Consider the following 17,932-nt stretch of genomic DNA (forward strand, 5'->3'; position numbering starts at 1 on the left):
ACGTAAGCATGAGCACTGAGCAGAAGAGTACTGCACAAGGCACCAGCTCTTGTGTACAATGTACAAAGGAGTGCACGTATTTATAAAGCTTATTTATTACATGCTCCTGTTATGTAAGTATATGTAGCAGGGACAGTGGACACGACACATTGCCTACTGGTGCATACATCCTGTTTCTATTATTATCGACTAATTTTGATACCCATTTTTTGTACATTGAAACGTAGTAGATTAGCCATTAGGTCAATCTAACAACTATAATACAACATCGATTAAAGGGCACGGATCCAACCATTATAATAGAATATTGGTAACTTTGTCAAACACAAAACACGATACCTATTTTCTACAGTGAGGTGTATGGCGGCCGAGATGGCTCACCAAAATTTTCACTGAAAATTTTGAATTAAAAAATTAATTATACAATTAATCGCAAAATAAAAACGATTTTGAATTTGATTCGTAAAATGATTTTAAAATTTAAATAAAAAACGATTTTCATTTTGAAATTGAAAACGATTCTCATTTTTAAAACGATTTTGAGTTTGATTTTGAAAACGATATTGATTTTGATTTTGATTTTGATTTTGATTTTGATTTTGAAAACGATATTGGTTTTGATTTTAAAAACGATATTGATTTTGATTTTAAAAACGATATTGATTTTGATTTTGAAAACGATATAATTGATTTTGATTTCTAAAACGATATTGATTTTGATTTTGAAAACCATTTTGATTTTGATTTTGAAAACCATTTTGATTTTGATTTTGAAAACCATTTTGATTTTGAATTTTTTTTTTTTTTTTTTTTTTCGGTGGCGGCCGAGATGGCTCAGCTAGCTAATTAGCCGTATGGGCGTGGCCCCTGTGAGTGGCCTGAGTGGGTTGGGAGGTCGAAACTTGATTTTTCTGATGGTTTGGGACAGGTACTAACTATTTAAACCCCTAAACCTGTTCCAAATACCCCGGAACATAAATCCCATACGGCTAATTAGCTAGCCGTATGGTGGCTGAGCCATCTCGGCCGCCACCAAAAAAAAAAAAAACATTTTCAAAATCAAAATGGTTTTCAAAATCAAAATCAAAATGGTTTTCAAAATCAAAATCAATATCGTTTTAGAAATCAAAATCAATATCGTTTTCAAAATCAAAATCAATATCGTTTTTAAAATCAAAATCAATATCGTTTATAAAATCAAAACCAATATCGTTTTCAAAATCAAAATCAAAATCAAAATCAATATCGTTTTCAAAATCAAACTCAAAATCGTTTTAAAAATGAGAATCGTTTTCAATTTCAATATGAAAATCGTTTTTTATTTAAATTTTAAAATCATTTTACAAATCAAATTCAAAATCGTTTTTATTTTGCGATTAATTGTATAATTAATTTTTTTATTCAAAATTTTCAGTGAAAATTTTGGTGAGCCATCTCGGCCGCCATAGAGGTGTCCTTAAAACCATTTAAACTAATTATCTGATGGTTCGTTATCATAGCCCTAAAATATTTTGTTTCGAATGGTTAGCTAGGTAATAGTTACGTGCACTTTGTTATTGGGAAATGAAGCTCATTCTGTCACATTATATGTGAACGATGGATTTATTTTATTCGCATTTTTAGACAACTTTTTGTACCAAATGTATAAAATTAAAAATTGGCGGGAAAAATTCTGTGCCAACTCATGGCGCTTATTACATAGACTAATATTCAGGTGGGTAAAAATCATGTTAAAATTAAGTTAGAAGTCTGAAATTTTGCAGGGCATCTAGACGTTGACCAAATCGAATGGAAAATTTTCAGGAGTATGGGGAAGAGGGTTTTCTGAAACCCCTGTTCAAAGACAGATTGTAGTAATATATTTTACAACAACCCATAATTGGGTATAAGTGGACCGTTACCAGTGTCTGTGAGTGTCTCCTTTTCCCAAACAAAAGGAAATGATATCAATTCGAATAACCGTTCTCAAATGCAAAATTTTACCGAGAATGAAATCAGTCGCTCGCGTTTCCCATTCATTCACGGCTTACGAATTATAATAAGTTCAGGTTTTATTACATCAATTACACTCTCTAGAAATGTTTTAGGGTTGCTTTCGGCCGATATACCTAGTAGTAGTACTCAAGGGTCGACCGGGATCCCGGCCTAATCCCGGTCCCGGTCAAAATCCGGAATTTTTGCCGGGACCAAACCGGGATTTTTCCAAATTTTTGCATATTTTTACTAATTATTGTTAAAATTAAATTATTGTGTTGGTGTGTCAGAGTTAATTAGTGTTTGTTTGGGGTGAGATGATAAATTAACCGTAACGTATTCTACCCTACACAATGTCCTCGTCATCCGAGTTATCTGTGAACTATTTTTTCTTTTTTTGTGTGGATAGGCTGGGCCTGGGTGGCCCACGAGAGGATCGCATGTGGATGCTTTGCCTACCACATGCGATCCTCCTATGAGAGGATGCCGGTGGAATCAGAATGTGTAATGTAGGATGATGGTAAGTATTGTAAGATGTGTCATAAATGATCGCTTAAGTGGTAGCTGGATGCGGAAGAGAGAGGTGAACTAAGACAACGTGTGAGTAGTCGCTATGTTATTATGTTATACCAGTCTAGTCCAGCTCCTCTGGCACAATTAAGCGTTTAGTGTGCAGTTTACAATGTTTACGATAGTGGAGATGTGTTGGTTGTCGAATATGTCATTGACGGATAGGTTATAGTTATAGTTCCTGAAATATTGCCCTCTTATTTGGGCAATATAAGCCGGGATCTGTCAACTTTATCTCGCTGTCTTCTTCATCAGACTCTGTTACCATACTTTCGTCAGAGTCGTCGTTAGTCATGCTAAATGAATATATTGGGGCCATCATGAACTCATTCCATACAACAGAGAAATCCTCCTAAAAAGAAGTCCTAGTGATCACTTCCCGTCTCCTACTCATCCTCATTAACTCATCTCCAATTTCCATGACTTGTTTCCTTTTTATTGGCATTCCAAGAACACATTGCACAGCCTCCATTTTTTACTCGTATTTAAATTGTTATATTTGATTTTGTTTCTCTTTCGTGAAATTGTAACGCGGTTAATTTTGAAGATTTTACTTTTTATAGCTTTAACTCGATGTTTTAGAGTTCTGGTCATCTTTATGATCAATTGATGTATTACCAAGACGAGTTCGTTAGTGTTCTCCTTTGTCATTTCGTGTTTAATTCCTGTTTAATTCCTGCGCATTCATCAAAAATCTCAAACAGCCATAACATCAGCGAGATTACGTTTGATTTAGCTCATATTTTCATACCAAATAGAAAACGATGTGATCTTATTACTGACAAAATATGAAAATAAATACGTTATTGGCCTAAGATCGTTATAGACTGTCAAAAAATCGCGCATTGGTATAGCACGTGACTAATAAGGTCCTGTTTATATTTTTAAACATATTCTTGATCCTTACACATCATACTATTGTGTCCAATTGATGGTAAGGTCTCCAAACTCATAGCAGAAAACACGTATTTTTGCCCGTATAAGAGCCTCTACTAAGGTTCAATCTCAACACCACAATCAAAATACGATCACACCACTGTACAATCTCAACTGATCTCGAATGTGTGTCCACTACTTACGGTATTTAACGGAGCAGTATATAATAATTAATAATACTGGAGTCAAACCATGATTTACCGTGAGGTTATTTAAGCATTTCCTACCTTAACCGAGTAACATTCTCCAACGTGTTACATTCATCAACAGGATGGCATCAAAAGTTACCCCCAGTTCCATAGCCGGATATTATGCCAAATTATTAGACGGAGATCGTCTACTGATATTTCTCCGGATATTTCTCCGGTTTGCAGTTCCACGACCTTATCCGGAGACCATCTACGGTAATTTTGTTGATTCTCACAGGAGGAGCAAAGTGCAAAGAAACTGCCAAAAACTGCTACAATCTCCGAGAAATTCCCGGAGAGCTTCATCTCCGTCTAATACAGTAGACGGAGCCGGAGAATCATCTCCGGAGATGATCTACGGGAAATGGACCTCCGTCTAATAATTTGGCATAATATCCGGCCATGGAACTGTGTGTAGCCCGTATATCTACGATATATATAACATCAAGCTATTTTCCCTCTCTCCGGTTTTCTTGGTAAATGGAAGTTTGTATGTATCAGATAATATGTAAAACTTTACCTCATCTAGGTCGATTGTTCTGCGTGAATACTGATACTCCTTCTCGATAATAACGGCATACATACTAAGTACTAAAATAGATATACCTCGGCAATAAGGCATTCTTCTCTATTGTGGTAGAAATATGATTCCCCAATTTCTCCTCCGGAACCTTAACCAAGCCATATTCAAACACTTCGTATTAGATATCATTGATGGACCCGCTTTAGATATAAAATTAAGTATTTTTAATTGGTACTTTAGTAGATCAACGTAGAATTCACAGCTAAAAACTTAGATTGTAACTATATGTGGACAAGAAAAACAATCATTCTAAAGAAATCAGAATAAGATAAATCAATTCATTACTTTTCGAGCTGCAAGCTGAAAACACTAACAATACTAGTAGGATTACACAGGATTACACAGGATTAAAATTAAATTATAGATCCATTATCATGGACCGTCATAATTGTTTACAGAAGTTAATGAAAACAATCATCTTTGCTTGAAGTCAGGGCCAGGGTTATCCTTAAGTCTTAATTATGACTAATTCGCGAAGTTCTCACCAAATTGATAGTAAAATTGTTTAAGTTTCGTGTATTTGAATTACGCTGACGCATATCTTCGGTGAAGCTATTTCGCTCTTCGGAGCAGCGAAGGAAATAAGTGCACACACAGTTGACAGTATAGGAGCGCCTTTCTTGAAATTGAATATACTGTGGAGTGTTTGGTTGAATATCAATTATCAAGTGAGCGGTGGCAGTGAATATGGAGGCTCTGGTGATTTTGAGGAATTACAGTTGAGTAAGGAGACAAAATTTCCATGAGATGATCTTTGAGATTTGTTTCATTGATATTGCTGGAGTCGGTGATTTCATTGCTTATTTCAATGATTGGCATTTGAGAAAGATTTTTGACTAATTTCGATCTCTGTTTTGAATACAAGTCACATATGTAAAGAACATGCGACTCGTCTTCGATGGTCTCAACGCCCATACTTGATTGGCACCAACCACATAGTCTTTGCTCACGGGGTGTGTTGGAGTATCTGCCTCTTTCAATATGGAGATCATGGGCGCTGATTCTAAGTTTTGTGGTGCTGTAACGACGAGAAAAGCCTTTGCATAAGTATAAGTAGGGCTCTCGGTTGAAGGTGTGTTTGATTGAGTGATAGAATGAGAGTTTAGAAGAAGTAGATTTTTGATATTGCCAACATTTTTTGAATTGATTGGTTAGAGCTTCGATGATTTTAGGAATTCTATACTTTTTGCTGCATAGTGGTTTGATGGATTGACTAAATTTTGACTGATTTATGAGGGAGTCTTTTAATAATTTGTGATCACTTACAGGGTTGGGCGCGGCTTTGTTAGCTGCATTTGTATTGAGAATTCGGTGCGCAGTTACGTGATCTAGTTTGTAAATTTCATCTAGTTCAAGGAGTGGTTTTATGTATCGATACCAAGGTAAGTTTAGTGATTTTTGTTCTTTTACGGCTAGTAGGAACCCCTCTAACCCTAAAGTGGTGTCAAGACTCAAGAGACTAAAATAACTATTACTAATTCAATTCGCGTTTTTGACACCACTTGGGGTCCAAATTTTGGGCCTAATCGAGTTATAAGTTTTGAACAGAAAAAGTCAAATAAACTACTTCAAATTCTTAATTGAAGTATTATATACCTTATCGGCCTTTCAACGGACGGAATTTATTTGAACGGACATTAAGATGAACGCTAGGACCTCCAGCGTTCAATTAATGTCCGTTCAATATTTAAAAAATATGGGTCGAACAATTCATCCTTGAAAACCACGAATATAGATATCGCGTATTTTGTATACACTTGTCTGCATTGCTTTGAAAATACAGCCATAGAGGGGGGGGGGGCAAAGTCAATTTACATACGTTGGGTCTTATTATACCATTGACGGACCAGAGGCAAGTGCTACGAAGTAGTACGTGCCAGGTTTGTCCAGGACTTGTTGCTTTGCAGATGACATACTGTACCTATTCATTCGAGAATTCTGTCGCTAAAATTTGAAAATTTGGTTTTTCGGGGCCACACCCAATCAACATTGATTTGCTTATACTCGTGTTTACAAAAATGCTAGAAAATTTATTGTCATATATTGCAATAGGTGATTAAATCCGGAATTTTATTTTGAAAAGATGGCGCCAAAATGACGAAGTTATTAAGCAATTTGTTTATTTCAGTAGCAATATTGATTGAGTGCTACGACACTGTAATTGGGCTCTACTACCTGATCACACATAATGAATATCTTATGCTTATTATCTCGATCATCTGAGAAGCTAGAACGATAATTTTTCAGGGCAACAGCCATTTGAATAGCAAATTCAATACAATTTGGCTCCATCCGAATATTCATTATTCAAACTATCAAATGAATGCGAAACATTAAATGAGCGGTGATTGTAAATGTAAGTCATTCCAAGAAGAATTGTTTCAATCGGGCACTCAGTCACTGAGCTATAAAGGGCAAAGGCCATGAACGTACGTAAACTGACTTTGACCCCCCCCCCCCCCCCCCCCCCCTGTATTTACAACAAATTAAGTTGTATACTAACTGAAATAATCATTATATCATTAGAAACGATTTCTACAAAAGTTTACAATAATCATTATTTGATGAAAGCCATAAGTTCTCAAAAAAACTAGCAAGTAAAAAAATCCTGCCTATAAAATGACAATATAGTTTTTGTTGTTATAATCAACATACCATTATCAACATACCATTATCGAGCGTTCAACAAATACCGAAATAGAATAGAAGGCGAATCAAATTACACGATTACTGAATCATTACAAAAAATAGTTTAATGCAGAATAGGGTATTTCATTCAAAATATATTGATAAGTACATACTATCAATATATTGAAAAAAAAATAGAAATCCCAGAAGTTAAATTGCAGTGTTCATAATCCAAAATTCTCATGCTTCTCTAAAATATTTGCCCGCAAGGAGTCCTCATCAGTTGGTCATTCTAGAGTATCTGATTTGTTTCGTCTACCCCCAAGTTGGTGCTTTATTTGTTTTAAACTGGATGTGTTTCCCCAAGTTGGAGCTTGAATTCTTTGGACTGGATGTGTTTCCCCTAGTTGGTGCTTGAATTCTTTGGACTCAGGGACAAAAGGATTTCGCGATTATTTTGGCCAAAAATCGCGATACCGCGAATTACATTTCGCGGTATATTAAACTATACATAAAATTTGTCGCAAATAATGGGAAAAATCGCGATTCCGTACATGCCGCGATTTCCTTTTGTCCCTGTTTGGACTGGATGTGTTTCCCCTAGCTGGTGCTTCAATTCTTTGGACTGGAGGTGTTTCCCATAGTTGGTGCTTCAATTCTTTGGACTGGAGGTGTTTCCCATAGTTGGTGCTTTAATTCTTTGGACTGGATGTGTTTCCCCGAGTTGGTGCTTCAATTCTTTGGACTGGATGTGTTTCCCCAAGTTGGTGCTCCAATTCTTTGGACTGGATGTGTTTCCCCAACTAGACTGTTACTAGAATATTGCTTGGAAAGCCTTGCAGAGTCTAGATGCTTTCTGAAAATTTGACATGTCTAGGAAGATCAAGACCAAGATTTTTATAGAGCCGCAGTAGAACACGTTCTTCTGTATGGCGCCTAGAAACGTGGAATCTTAAGAAGGCTGAAACTAGTCGAGCACTAGATGGTATCCATACAAGTTTGCTACGAAGGGTCTTTGGCATCAATTGTGGAAATCACACCCACCTAACTTGGTTCTTCACAGGATTATTCCACTTCATTTTGTAGGACATGTCTACCGTTTACACTTTTACAGGACCAACCTGCTCAGCAACTCCTTTTCTGGCAACCATCCTATGGCCATCAGTATCAAGGACGACCTCACAATACCTTTCAGGACGTCCTACAAGAAGATATTGTATTGGAACCTGATAAGCTACGTTTGCTCATGAGAGAGATAAATGGAGAGAAACGCTGTCACGAAATAGGTTCCAGACTTCATCTGGATCGACTTAGGCAGGTATGTCATGCTTTATTTGTTTAGAAGCTTAGAACTGGATGTCTTTACTTTAGTTGGTGCTCTATTTGTTTCCAACTGGATGTCTTTCCCCTAGTTGATGCTTTGTTTGTTTTTAGATTTGAACTGGATGTCTTTCCCCTAGTTTGTGCTTAATTTGTTTTAAACCAGATGCCCTTTGTTTCTGTTGATAAGTTTTGAACTGGACGTCTTGCCTTTTAAATGGTGCCGTATCTGTTTTAAACTGGATGTATGGCGTCTTTTTTTAGTGCCTCGAATGTTTTCAGCTGGATGTTTTGTTTCTTGTTTGTGGCCGCACTGCGGGGTTTCTACAGCATTTCTTGAAGCTCCATCCCATCTTGTGGTCTTTGATTATTTCGGAAATATCTGACGACCCTTGAGTTGTAGATCAGTGTTCCAGTGCGAGTGAACACAGATAATGTGGGTCCTAATATGGTGTCGTTCTTGTCGTAAATCAGAGGGTTTATGACTGAGTTTATGGGGAGGACGATCATTGCAAAGAACAAGTACCAGTCAGTTGCATCAATAAACTTGACGTTGTGAAGATAACACACGATGATAAATGGCACCCAGCAGGAGAAGTCAGTTCCGATCATCAGAGTTATCCGGCGTTGTATCTTCTTGTTTTTCCGGAGAGTCTCAGGGTTTTGGGTTTGGTGTGAGTCCACGGCAGATTTCCAAGTTTGTAGTGTAATCAGAATATATGATACACCGATCACCACAAAGCAGAAGAAGTTTATTGCTAGCACGATCCACAACATCAAGTTTCCTTGAAAATCTATGGCGTCAACAACATTAAATGCTGTTTCAGCAGTTTGTCTACTTCTTCTAGCATCATCATTGCGCACGAAGAATTTGAATAGACATGCACCGTCATTGCCGTAGAAGTGTACGTTATCCCAGCTAAGAGTGCTGTGCTTTGCGGTGAACATTTTGGCCACACCCTCCCTAATATCATGCCAAGTCGTGTCGAGAGATAAGTCGGATGTCTTGTTGTATGAACTAAGAACCTTGACGTGCTTTTCTTTATTCGGGAAACCAATAAAGATTCTGTTTTCCGGATTGTAGTGTATGCCTTGTACGAAGAAATCTTCCAATGAAGGGACCAAAGGAGCCAAAGCTATAGAAGCAGAGCAAGCAATAACGGTTGTCAGTGTTGCAACTATTATAGCTATCCATCTCTTGTTGACACGAGAAGGAGCTGTCATATCTGAGCAGGATATTCCTATCACTCTGGTGAGACTTAGGGTCGTCATGGAGAACAGAGAGAGCTGTGTTCCTATGGTTCCTATTACTCCTAACAGTGCACACGGTGTTCCGGATAGCCATTCAGCCTGCTTCTCACAGTAATCTGGTCCGAAAACGAGGCTGTCATAGATGGAAATAGTGACAAGGTAAACCCCATTGAGCAAGTCTCCAAGACAAATTAAACCCAATAGCAACTTTGTCAAAAGCATTACCCCTGTCTTTGCACCGTTAACAGATACAGCTATCTGAACCATGATTATTAAGTTGAACAGGACAGCCATCAGCCCAAATAGCCAACACGCTCCCTTCAAAAACCAATGGTCTAACATCTGTTTACCGCATTTATCGTTACACTCATCCGATAAGCTGTAGCAATCAAACATACCATCACATTGCTGATCTAGAGAAATGAGATGATTCTTTTCATTTCTACATTGAATATGGTTCTTGCAGTTTTGCTCATCAGACATATCGCCACAGTCGTTGGTGAGATCACAAACTTTACTGTAATCTACACAACGTGAGTTATTGCATTGAAAATAGTTGTTCTGGTATCCGGCCTGTGAATCTGATTTTGTAACAAATGTGAGATACTTATTGTTTGCAAGAGAGTATATGCGGTCTGGATACTGTCCAGGACAGGCATCGTGCTTGATAGAAGTGTCTGGAAGGGGACAGTTGGAGTTTACACAGCGGTCCATGCAGCTGAGGTAGACGTAGAACTCCCCGAACATCTTTGTACAGTCAACTTTCGTTATGGGTATTTTTAGATGCTTTGTTACACCAAAGATTTTGATTTCTCCTGTAGACCCCATGAATGTTGTTTTTTCACAGTCATCTTCATTTTGCGTGGTAATACTACAGAGATCAGCGGTGTTATTTTCAACAGTTAGTGTTCTTTGTATGACTGGGAAATCTCTAGCAATTCTGCAAACATTGTTCTCAGTATCGTCGCCACAAGATTCCACCCCATCACATAGAACGTTACTATCGAGTCTCACAAAAGTTTGTTTTTCAGTTATACTCGGACAAAGAAACACGTCTTCACAAGAGTCGTCGCTCGCAACCACCCTCCGAGTGACCGGGCTTTCTTCATCACATAGTTTCCATCCTTTATCACGTTCGTCTTCCTTATCCAGACAGTCATTAATGCCATCCCTCAGCCATGAAAAAGGAATTTTCATTTTCTGGCCAGGAATACCAAATCTCCTTTCGCACACTAACACCGTAGGATCTGTGACTAAATCGCAATCATCATTAAGTTCATCACTTTTGTCCTTGCAGTCTTCTACACCATCACACATCCGGTGACGATGAATAATACAATTTTTTGAACTTTGAGTACAACGATTTTCCAAATCTTGATCACAAAGAGAATTATATCTTCTCGGGACTGTCTTGAAAATGGGACTGAGACAGACCATGCTCTTTGATATACTAGTCAGAGTGCGATTATCATTAACATCACACCAACCTCCGATCCGTGAGCTGTCCAAACAGTTTGTTTGGTCCATGAAATCCAGGCAGTAAGGGAAAACATTCTTGGGTATGTCAAAAACGGCACATCTGGTATGGTCCATGATGGGGACCTCTTTGTCATCGTTTAGATAATTGCTGCTATAGAAATGAGTACATGAATCTTTTTCCGTTAAATTCTTACATCCTTTCTCATCCTCCTCTTTCAAGCAACCTATCTTTCCATTGCAAATCCAATGTACTGGAACATATTTGTCCTCTGCACACTGAACTCCATAGGTAAGGCCATTGCATACAGCCTCATCATAACAGGTATCTACTATGTCACATTTTCCATCACACGTGATGGTGTCTTCTTTCACTACTACTTCTTGTACTACATGATCTGGGTTTCCACATTTCCTACCGCTTTTGTATTTCATGTAATTCGCCCCTCTTTGAGAATCCAAGCAGAAGTATCCACCACAGAGAACAGAACTGTTTGTGATGACGGTTCTGAATCCGCAAGCTTGATAGACGTTAGGGTCATTTGTGCAGATGGCGCTGACATTGGACAGCATATAGACGCCTCTTTGCTGGTTGTAAATAGAAAGTTCCTCTTTGTAGTACACATCTGAATTAATACATTTAAAGTGGTTTTGGAGTGTTTCGTTGAAGCAGACGTTTTTTAGAAAACCGTTCACTTCGGAGACTTTACACCAAGCGTCAGCCTTCTTCCTGTAGTCCACACATTGCTGGCACACACAGTCCTCCTCAGTGTTCCCGCATACTTTCTGTACTTCATTACAACACGGGTTTTCCCCATCTGAAGCGCATTCGGCAGGACCTCCATCGCGTAGAGGGTAGCTTTTACCGCACCTTTTGTCGTCCCTCCAACGTATGGCATCTGGAGAAGAGTATTTTTGAACTCATGAAGACTAAATGTTCGGTACTGGCGAGATAATTGTGGAGAGTTCTAACTTACTTGCTATTACTGTCTACTCTAATAGCCGTGGTTTTGCTTTTAGCCGTTTTGCGTTTTTCTTAAATGTGCTCAGTATTTGACCTGTCCAGTATTTAAACTGTCCCCGGTTATCATGACTTTTACAGAGTCACTCGCCTGCGCGCTATCAGTATCACGTGACTTAAGTCTTTTACCGTTTTTCTGCCGAACGAAACAGTCTTACCTAAAACTTAACCCCCAACCCTCCTATTTCTAACCATAACACTAAAGCCAAGAAACATCTCGAAGTTCCAGTGTATAATGTATAGTGATTCTGTGATTCATCATTTAGCACGCACGGTTTAATGTAAATACCTTTGGTGTTTGCACAATCCAGCCATATATCATTGTGATGATCTGCACAGGTATCATTGATGTCACAGATTACTTTTACAGTCTTGTTGTGAGATTTAGTTATCGTGCATTCCAAAGCAGGAAACTTTTTTTTCTCGAGAGAAGACCTGAGATGGTGACTGGTGAGTCGTATCTGGCTTAAAACTGTGTCGCTTTGTAATTTGTATATTCCGCAGACGTTTGCGTGATCTATAACAATGGTCTTCTTAAAGTTAATGATAATATTGCTGTATTCCCATCATTTAGCCTCACGTTAATTGTTTCGAAGGTTTACTCATCCTTTCAAAATAGAAATACATTAGTATTCAGATTTTCGGTAACAATATTTGTACTACTATGAGTACTGCTAGGTCTCTCACTTTACAAGATGAGACTACACTTCTTTTATACATTAGAGCTTGTGGAGTTAACTGCAGAATTATTTGTACTTAAGATGGAATACAAAATGGAAGCACTTACTGCTGGTCAAAAAACTCCGCCCCATCTTTGGTACGTCTCCACTTTCCGTACGTATACCCCAGTTTCTTGCAGTACAAGTCTGCCATATCATAATCGAAATTTCCTGTGCAAACTGTCCCCATTTTTATTTCGTTGGACGCCAAATCAAAATAGTTCACAACTAAGAGTCCTCTACCTTTAAACTTCACGAGATTCTGGCTTTCCTTATCATAATAAGAAACTCTGAAGAGTTGCTCTGAAAGAGAATGTGTAAGATTTTGAGATAAAATGTGAAGAATTATCAAAACCATGCAGTGCATTATTTAGCTAGCCCTCTCTCGGATTGCAGCATCGTCATGTTACGAAAATAATCGCCGGACTAACAAAATATGTACCATTCTTAGCAAAATATTCGTCATGTTATGATTTACTTGGATTTGGAATGCTGTGCGCTTTGTCGCAAATATTTTATAAGGTGGCAAATATTGTGATATAAAAAATTCGCCTTCTAAGCAAAATATTCGCCAAACGGTCAAAGTCAAACGTGCGCAGTAAAATATTTGCCTCATTATATGGTTTAGTTGCGCCTTGGAGCTTAAACTGCATATTTTTGATTTTAGTAAAATATGCGCCTCCAGCCTTCAAATGATTTATTCGCGCCTGGGTGAAAATTGCACATTTTTAGCAAAATATTCGCCATGTTATGACTAATTGCATAACATGTAAATTGTAAACTTCAAATTTATTTTCTGATCTTATTACAAGATCAAAGTTCTCGTGCACGAGAGAGGCTCACGACGTGTAGCAAGGATAATTGAAACAACGCCCAAGTCTAATCTTTCCCTAAAACAAATAACTAAATATCAAAACTTCATTGTAATTTCTGTCAATATCTCTTTCATAAGCTAAATTGCGAAGATCCAGATCAAACATATTATTCATACTCATAGAAGATTTCCTTTACCTAAATTATGCACAATCAATATTGAGAATAGATTGCTTTGGGGTATTCCTCTTCTCCCTGGTAAGTCCAGTGTATTGATGGCAAAAATGAGGGAAGAAAACGCTGGTCCAACAACAGGACCTCGCATGTCCTAACATTATCCACTGACTACGTGCCACTTTTTTTGACAATGGTTCAGCATTGCAGCGTTTATTCAAATTTTTTTTGGAGATGACTCCTGGGTACTTTGGCTCTTACTAATTCGCTCGCCCAAACATTTCACGTGACTTTGGTTTTTATGGTTTTTCAGCCGTACAAAACGATTTTACATAAACCCTAATCCCAACACACAAAACCATGGTTCAAGGCCCACTCCGTTAAATCTGCAGCCTCTAATGACATCACTCTGTTCAGGAAAGGATTTTTTTAGGGCCAGAATTTGCTAAACTTAACTATCAGTTCCTAAATCAATTGCATTTTCTAAGAATACTGGTGAATAATCAAACTATTGACTCGTTTTTACAGAAGAAGATAGACAAGAAAGTAGCTACCTTGTGTACCAAAGTCTTACAAAGACACACTTGGTACTTGACCCAAGAAAACATCACCTTCGCCCTATTTGACGACAGCTTGCCTATATCAACGAGGGAATAGCTAGCTACAGCTATTCTTGAGAAAAACTTTAGTGCTGGAGATATCGTCATCAAAAAGCCAGAGCTACCATAGATAGACAAGTCATCAACTCTTGCCGACTTTGTTGGACCAAGATCACGACTCCTATTCGACTTAGTTGGTGTCCCAACAGACTTTCTAAAGGAGGACAGGTGGCCTCTGACAGCCGACTATCATAAAATAAAATCGGCGTTAAACAACATATCGTCGACGAACGATTTAGCAGAGCGAGCTATCGCCCTTATGACCAATCATAATACAAGGATCACGAGGACTGAATCGTCTTTTAAAGAACTTGTTCAAGTGGTTGAGGACTGAGGATCATATGTCTACATTTTCGTTCACACCTAAGTAATGTTTTAGGAACTTCCATTAAAATTACTGTTTTCAGTACATAGTTTGATTGTCTTCAAGTGCAGATTGTTTTAAGATTTCCTTTAATACATTAACTTATAGAATTGTTTGTTATTCTCATTTATTTTGATATTTCCCATCAAAAAGCTGTATATCAATTGTCTCAAAATCAGCTTAATAGACACCTGAGCTCAATAATAAGTGTTCTTACCCCCACTAATATGCACTTGCTACCCCAGTTTGACGGTTCACATGAGTCTCCATGAACAATAGTTGAGACGCGACCGCGCCTTAAAATGGAGGCGCGGAGACATGTTGATGCCAAGGTCGTAGAGACATGAGACCTTGACCAAAGTTAACCTTTTTATCACGTTTATCTTAGTCTAAATTGCTTTCGGGGCCCTATCTAGACGTTTAAAGGTCAAAAAAGGCAATTTTAAGAATTTTACCTGTATAAGGGCCTCGAAAAATAAGGGCGTGGTCCGTGGGTCTAGATTCCGATGGAGTTGAGCCACGAAATTTTTCAAGGCAGTTTTTTAGCCAAGCCATCAACTAATAAGCTTGGACCCAGAGCGATTGGATCAACTTCGGTTTTTATGAACCAACCTAGTGTGTGTGTGTGAATGGGAAAAGCGAGCGACTGATTTCATTCTCGGTATCATTTTTCATTTAAGCAGACGGCCATTCAAATTAATATCATTTACTTTTGTGTGGGAATGAGAGACACTGGCAGCGGTCCACTCTACCCATGATTATGGGTTTTGGTCAAATGTATGTATGCAAAGTAGAAATTAACTATTCAGATCATCCTCTAATTGGAAATGTGTCGTATTATATTGAGATCAGAATTATGTTGGACAAATGTCGTATTTTTTGGTAACATGAGCCGGACAAAATTTTTATGCAAATTAATCATAACATGGCGAATATTTTACCCAAGCGCAAATGAATCATAAGGAGGCGAATATTTTACTACGCGCGTATGACTATATAGTATATATGAGCGTTTGGCGAATATTTTATTGAGAAAGCAAATTTTCCATAACACAATATTTTCCACCTTATAATGTTTATCATGCTAGCTAGCGATAACTACTACTAGCTAACTAAGCTAACTAAGCGCTATAAGCTAACGCTAGTTATCACAAATTTATACTTTATAGTTTGCGCTCATGGCTAGTGTTAAATGGCGCTAGCCAGCGACTACTATAAGTGTTAAATGGCGGTAGCCAGCGACAACTAGCGATGGATGGCGCTAGCTATCGCGTTTACACTATCGCAAAAGAACCCATATATGTATATAATGTTTAGGATATAACAAGAATTGCGCCCGTTGTTTCGTTTTGGCGGACGCTAGATTTCCATTTCACATTTACTATAAATTTAAGTATAAGCTCCAATCAGCTCACTTCAATCTTCATGATAATAATATAGATAAATTATGCATCAAATAGGGACAAATTCAGTTCAATTGCCGTAGAACTTAACTTGTATCTGTAATTCAAGAAATTATCAGCAAAGGTAAACTATACTCGTGTACACATCAATACACTACGCGTGCCACGTACAAATTGGGCGTATTACCTAATATGTAATAGTAATATTATACATTACATGCATCGTATACAATAAAACACAGTCGCGCCGCGCATTCATAGATCACAGGCTATCTATACATCACATCTCCGCAAACAATCCTCGCGCGCGCGCAACTTTTTCGTTGCTTGGTAACGAACGGAAGCAAGCAAGCAAGGAACACGACATATATTTGACCCACCTACTGCAATCTCCAAAATTCACGTTTTTCTGCAAAAACCTCCATTCGTAACCTTTCACTATTGCCTTTTTTCAAAAGGGGGGGAAAAGGAAAAAATTTCCTTCAGAAACAACTCAATAATACTAAATTGGTTTCTCAGATATGAGTTTCTTTAGATATTTATTCTTGTATCACGACATCACGTGGTGACCCCCACGGTCGCTTCACTATAGTAGAGTTTCGACGATACAGGAGGAGCCGCGCACTCGTGCGCGACGGGTCATACAACGTATGACAAATTTATTCAATGTCGATAAAGGTTTTAGTAATAGCTTAGTATAGCAATAATTAAGTCCAGGTTTACAGAAAGAAAATACAACTAACCTGTAACGATCATATCTTTTTGTGCGGAAGTGAGTGTCCCAATGTTGGCGTATGTAGCTAAACACTTGTACTTCGCAAAGTCACTGCTTATCAGGGAAGATAGCGTCAACACACTTTCACGTGTAGTTCCATTAGAATCAGAAACGATACCTGTAGTTTTATTTCTTGAACGCAAGGAAAAATTAGGAAGCTGAACGAGTACAAAATTAGATCTATTTTTATCCACAATAATAATGGTAGGTCTATAAATGGACTGATAAAAGCATAGACCGAGGTAAGTTTTAAACATTTCCTCACCAGAGGTTATAGGGGTACCATCTCTCTCCCACTGGATGGTAAGAGCGGCACTCAGAGAGGAGGGCATGCTTGCTATGCATGTAAGCTGAATATATGCTCCTAAAGCCTCTATCATCTGTGTCGTGTTGTATTCAAGAGCTGAAATAGAGTGTTATTTAACATAATATTATAAAGAGTTCTAATTTGGTAGAAACAATTAAAAAAATGTATTTAAATTATGCATCACAATAGCTTATCTAATTTTACATTATTTACATTTATTTATTGTTATTTACTCGATTTATTATGAGTATGTAGATATTTTAACTTTGTTTCTCTTTTGAAAACTTCCATTACTAACAGATGTTTCCCAAATACGTTATGAATGTAAGATAACTTACTTAGGACAGTTAGAGTAACATTTGAGGTAGCAGGCTTAGAAAAGGAGGCATCAGCACAACGAGAGTAGATATCTGAGTCTGATGACGTCACTTCAGATAGTGTGTGTACACACTGCAGGTTCGTGTTAGCAGCGGTAGCGTGGGCACTGAGACACAGAGTACTGTTATGGAGCTGTAGATCAATTTATAGTACAGGGACATTTCTGAATACCAATTCATGATTCTAAAGCCAATTATTATTAACATACTTGGAATGCCTCTAAACCCAATTAAGCTATCACTAAGTAACTGACACACCTAAATTGACTGGTGCTTGGTAAGACCTCTCCTCCCTTAGTCCAGGTGCACACATTAGGTATGTTGAGATGAGGAGCATCGCCAGAAACCACAGTACAAGTCAGATGTACGTCTGATCCTGCTGTGTAGTAACCGT

General features: G+C 37.9%; 1 protein-coding gene across 2 annotated transcripts; it reads right to left on the reverse strand.

The window, feature by feature from the left end:
• Window positions 1-8,084: 8,084 nt before the first annotated feature.
• Window positions 8,085-17,102, reverse strand: LOC134818532 (uncharacterized). Of its 2 annotated transcripts, XM_063828147.1 has the most exons (4): window positions 16,823-17,102; window positions 12,735-12,969; window positions 12,237-12,382; window positions 8,085-11,825 (listed from the first exon to the last, which is right to left on the reverse strand). In XM_063828147.1, the coding sequence occupies exons 1-4, from the start codon at window positions 16,833-16,835 to the stop codon at window positions 8,524-8,526; spliced, it is 3,696 nt and encodes a 1,231-aa protein (XP_063684217.1). In that variant the 5' UTR covers window positions 16,836-17,102; the 3' UTR covers window positions 8,085-8,523. The 2 variants fall into 2 exon arrangements, with proteins under 2 accessions (XP_063684217.1, XP_063684216.1); XM_063828146.1 differs by lacking the exon at window positions 16,823-17,102 and having other exon boundaries at window positions 12,735-13,238.
• Between the last annotated feature and the right edge of the window lie 830 nt (window positions 17,103-17,932).

Source organism: Bolinopsis microptera, chromosome 7 (genome assembly GCF_026151205.1).
Source record: "Bolinopsis microptera isolate Bmic1 chromosome 7, MBARI_Bmic_1.0, whole genome shotgun sequence".
In the NCBI taxonomy this organism is placed as follows: Eukaryota; Metazoa; Ctenophora; class Tentaculata; order Lobata; family Bolinopsidae; genus Bolinopsis; species Bolinopsis microptera.

Excerpts from the sequence above, each read along its gene's own strand:
- LOC134818532 (XM_063828146.1), bottom strand. The coding sequence starts at position 13,033 with ATGCACTGCATGGTTTTGATAATTCTTCACATTTTATCTCAAAATCTT. Across the intron at positions 12,383-12,734 it reads GCGGAGTTTTTTGACCAGCA|GTCTTCTCTCGAGAAAAAAA; the intron begins GTAAGTGCTTCC and ends TCACCATCTCAG. Across the intron at positions 11,826-12,236 it reads GGATTGTGCAAACACCAAAG|ATGCCATACGTTGGAGGGAC; the intron begins GTATTTACATTA and ends ACTCTTCTCCAG.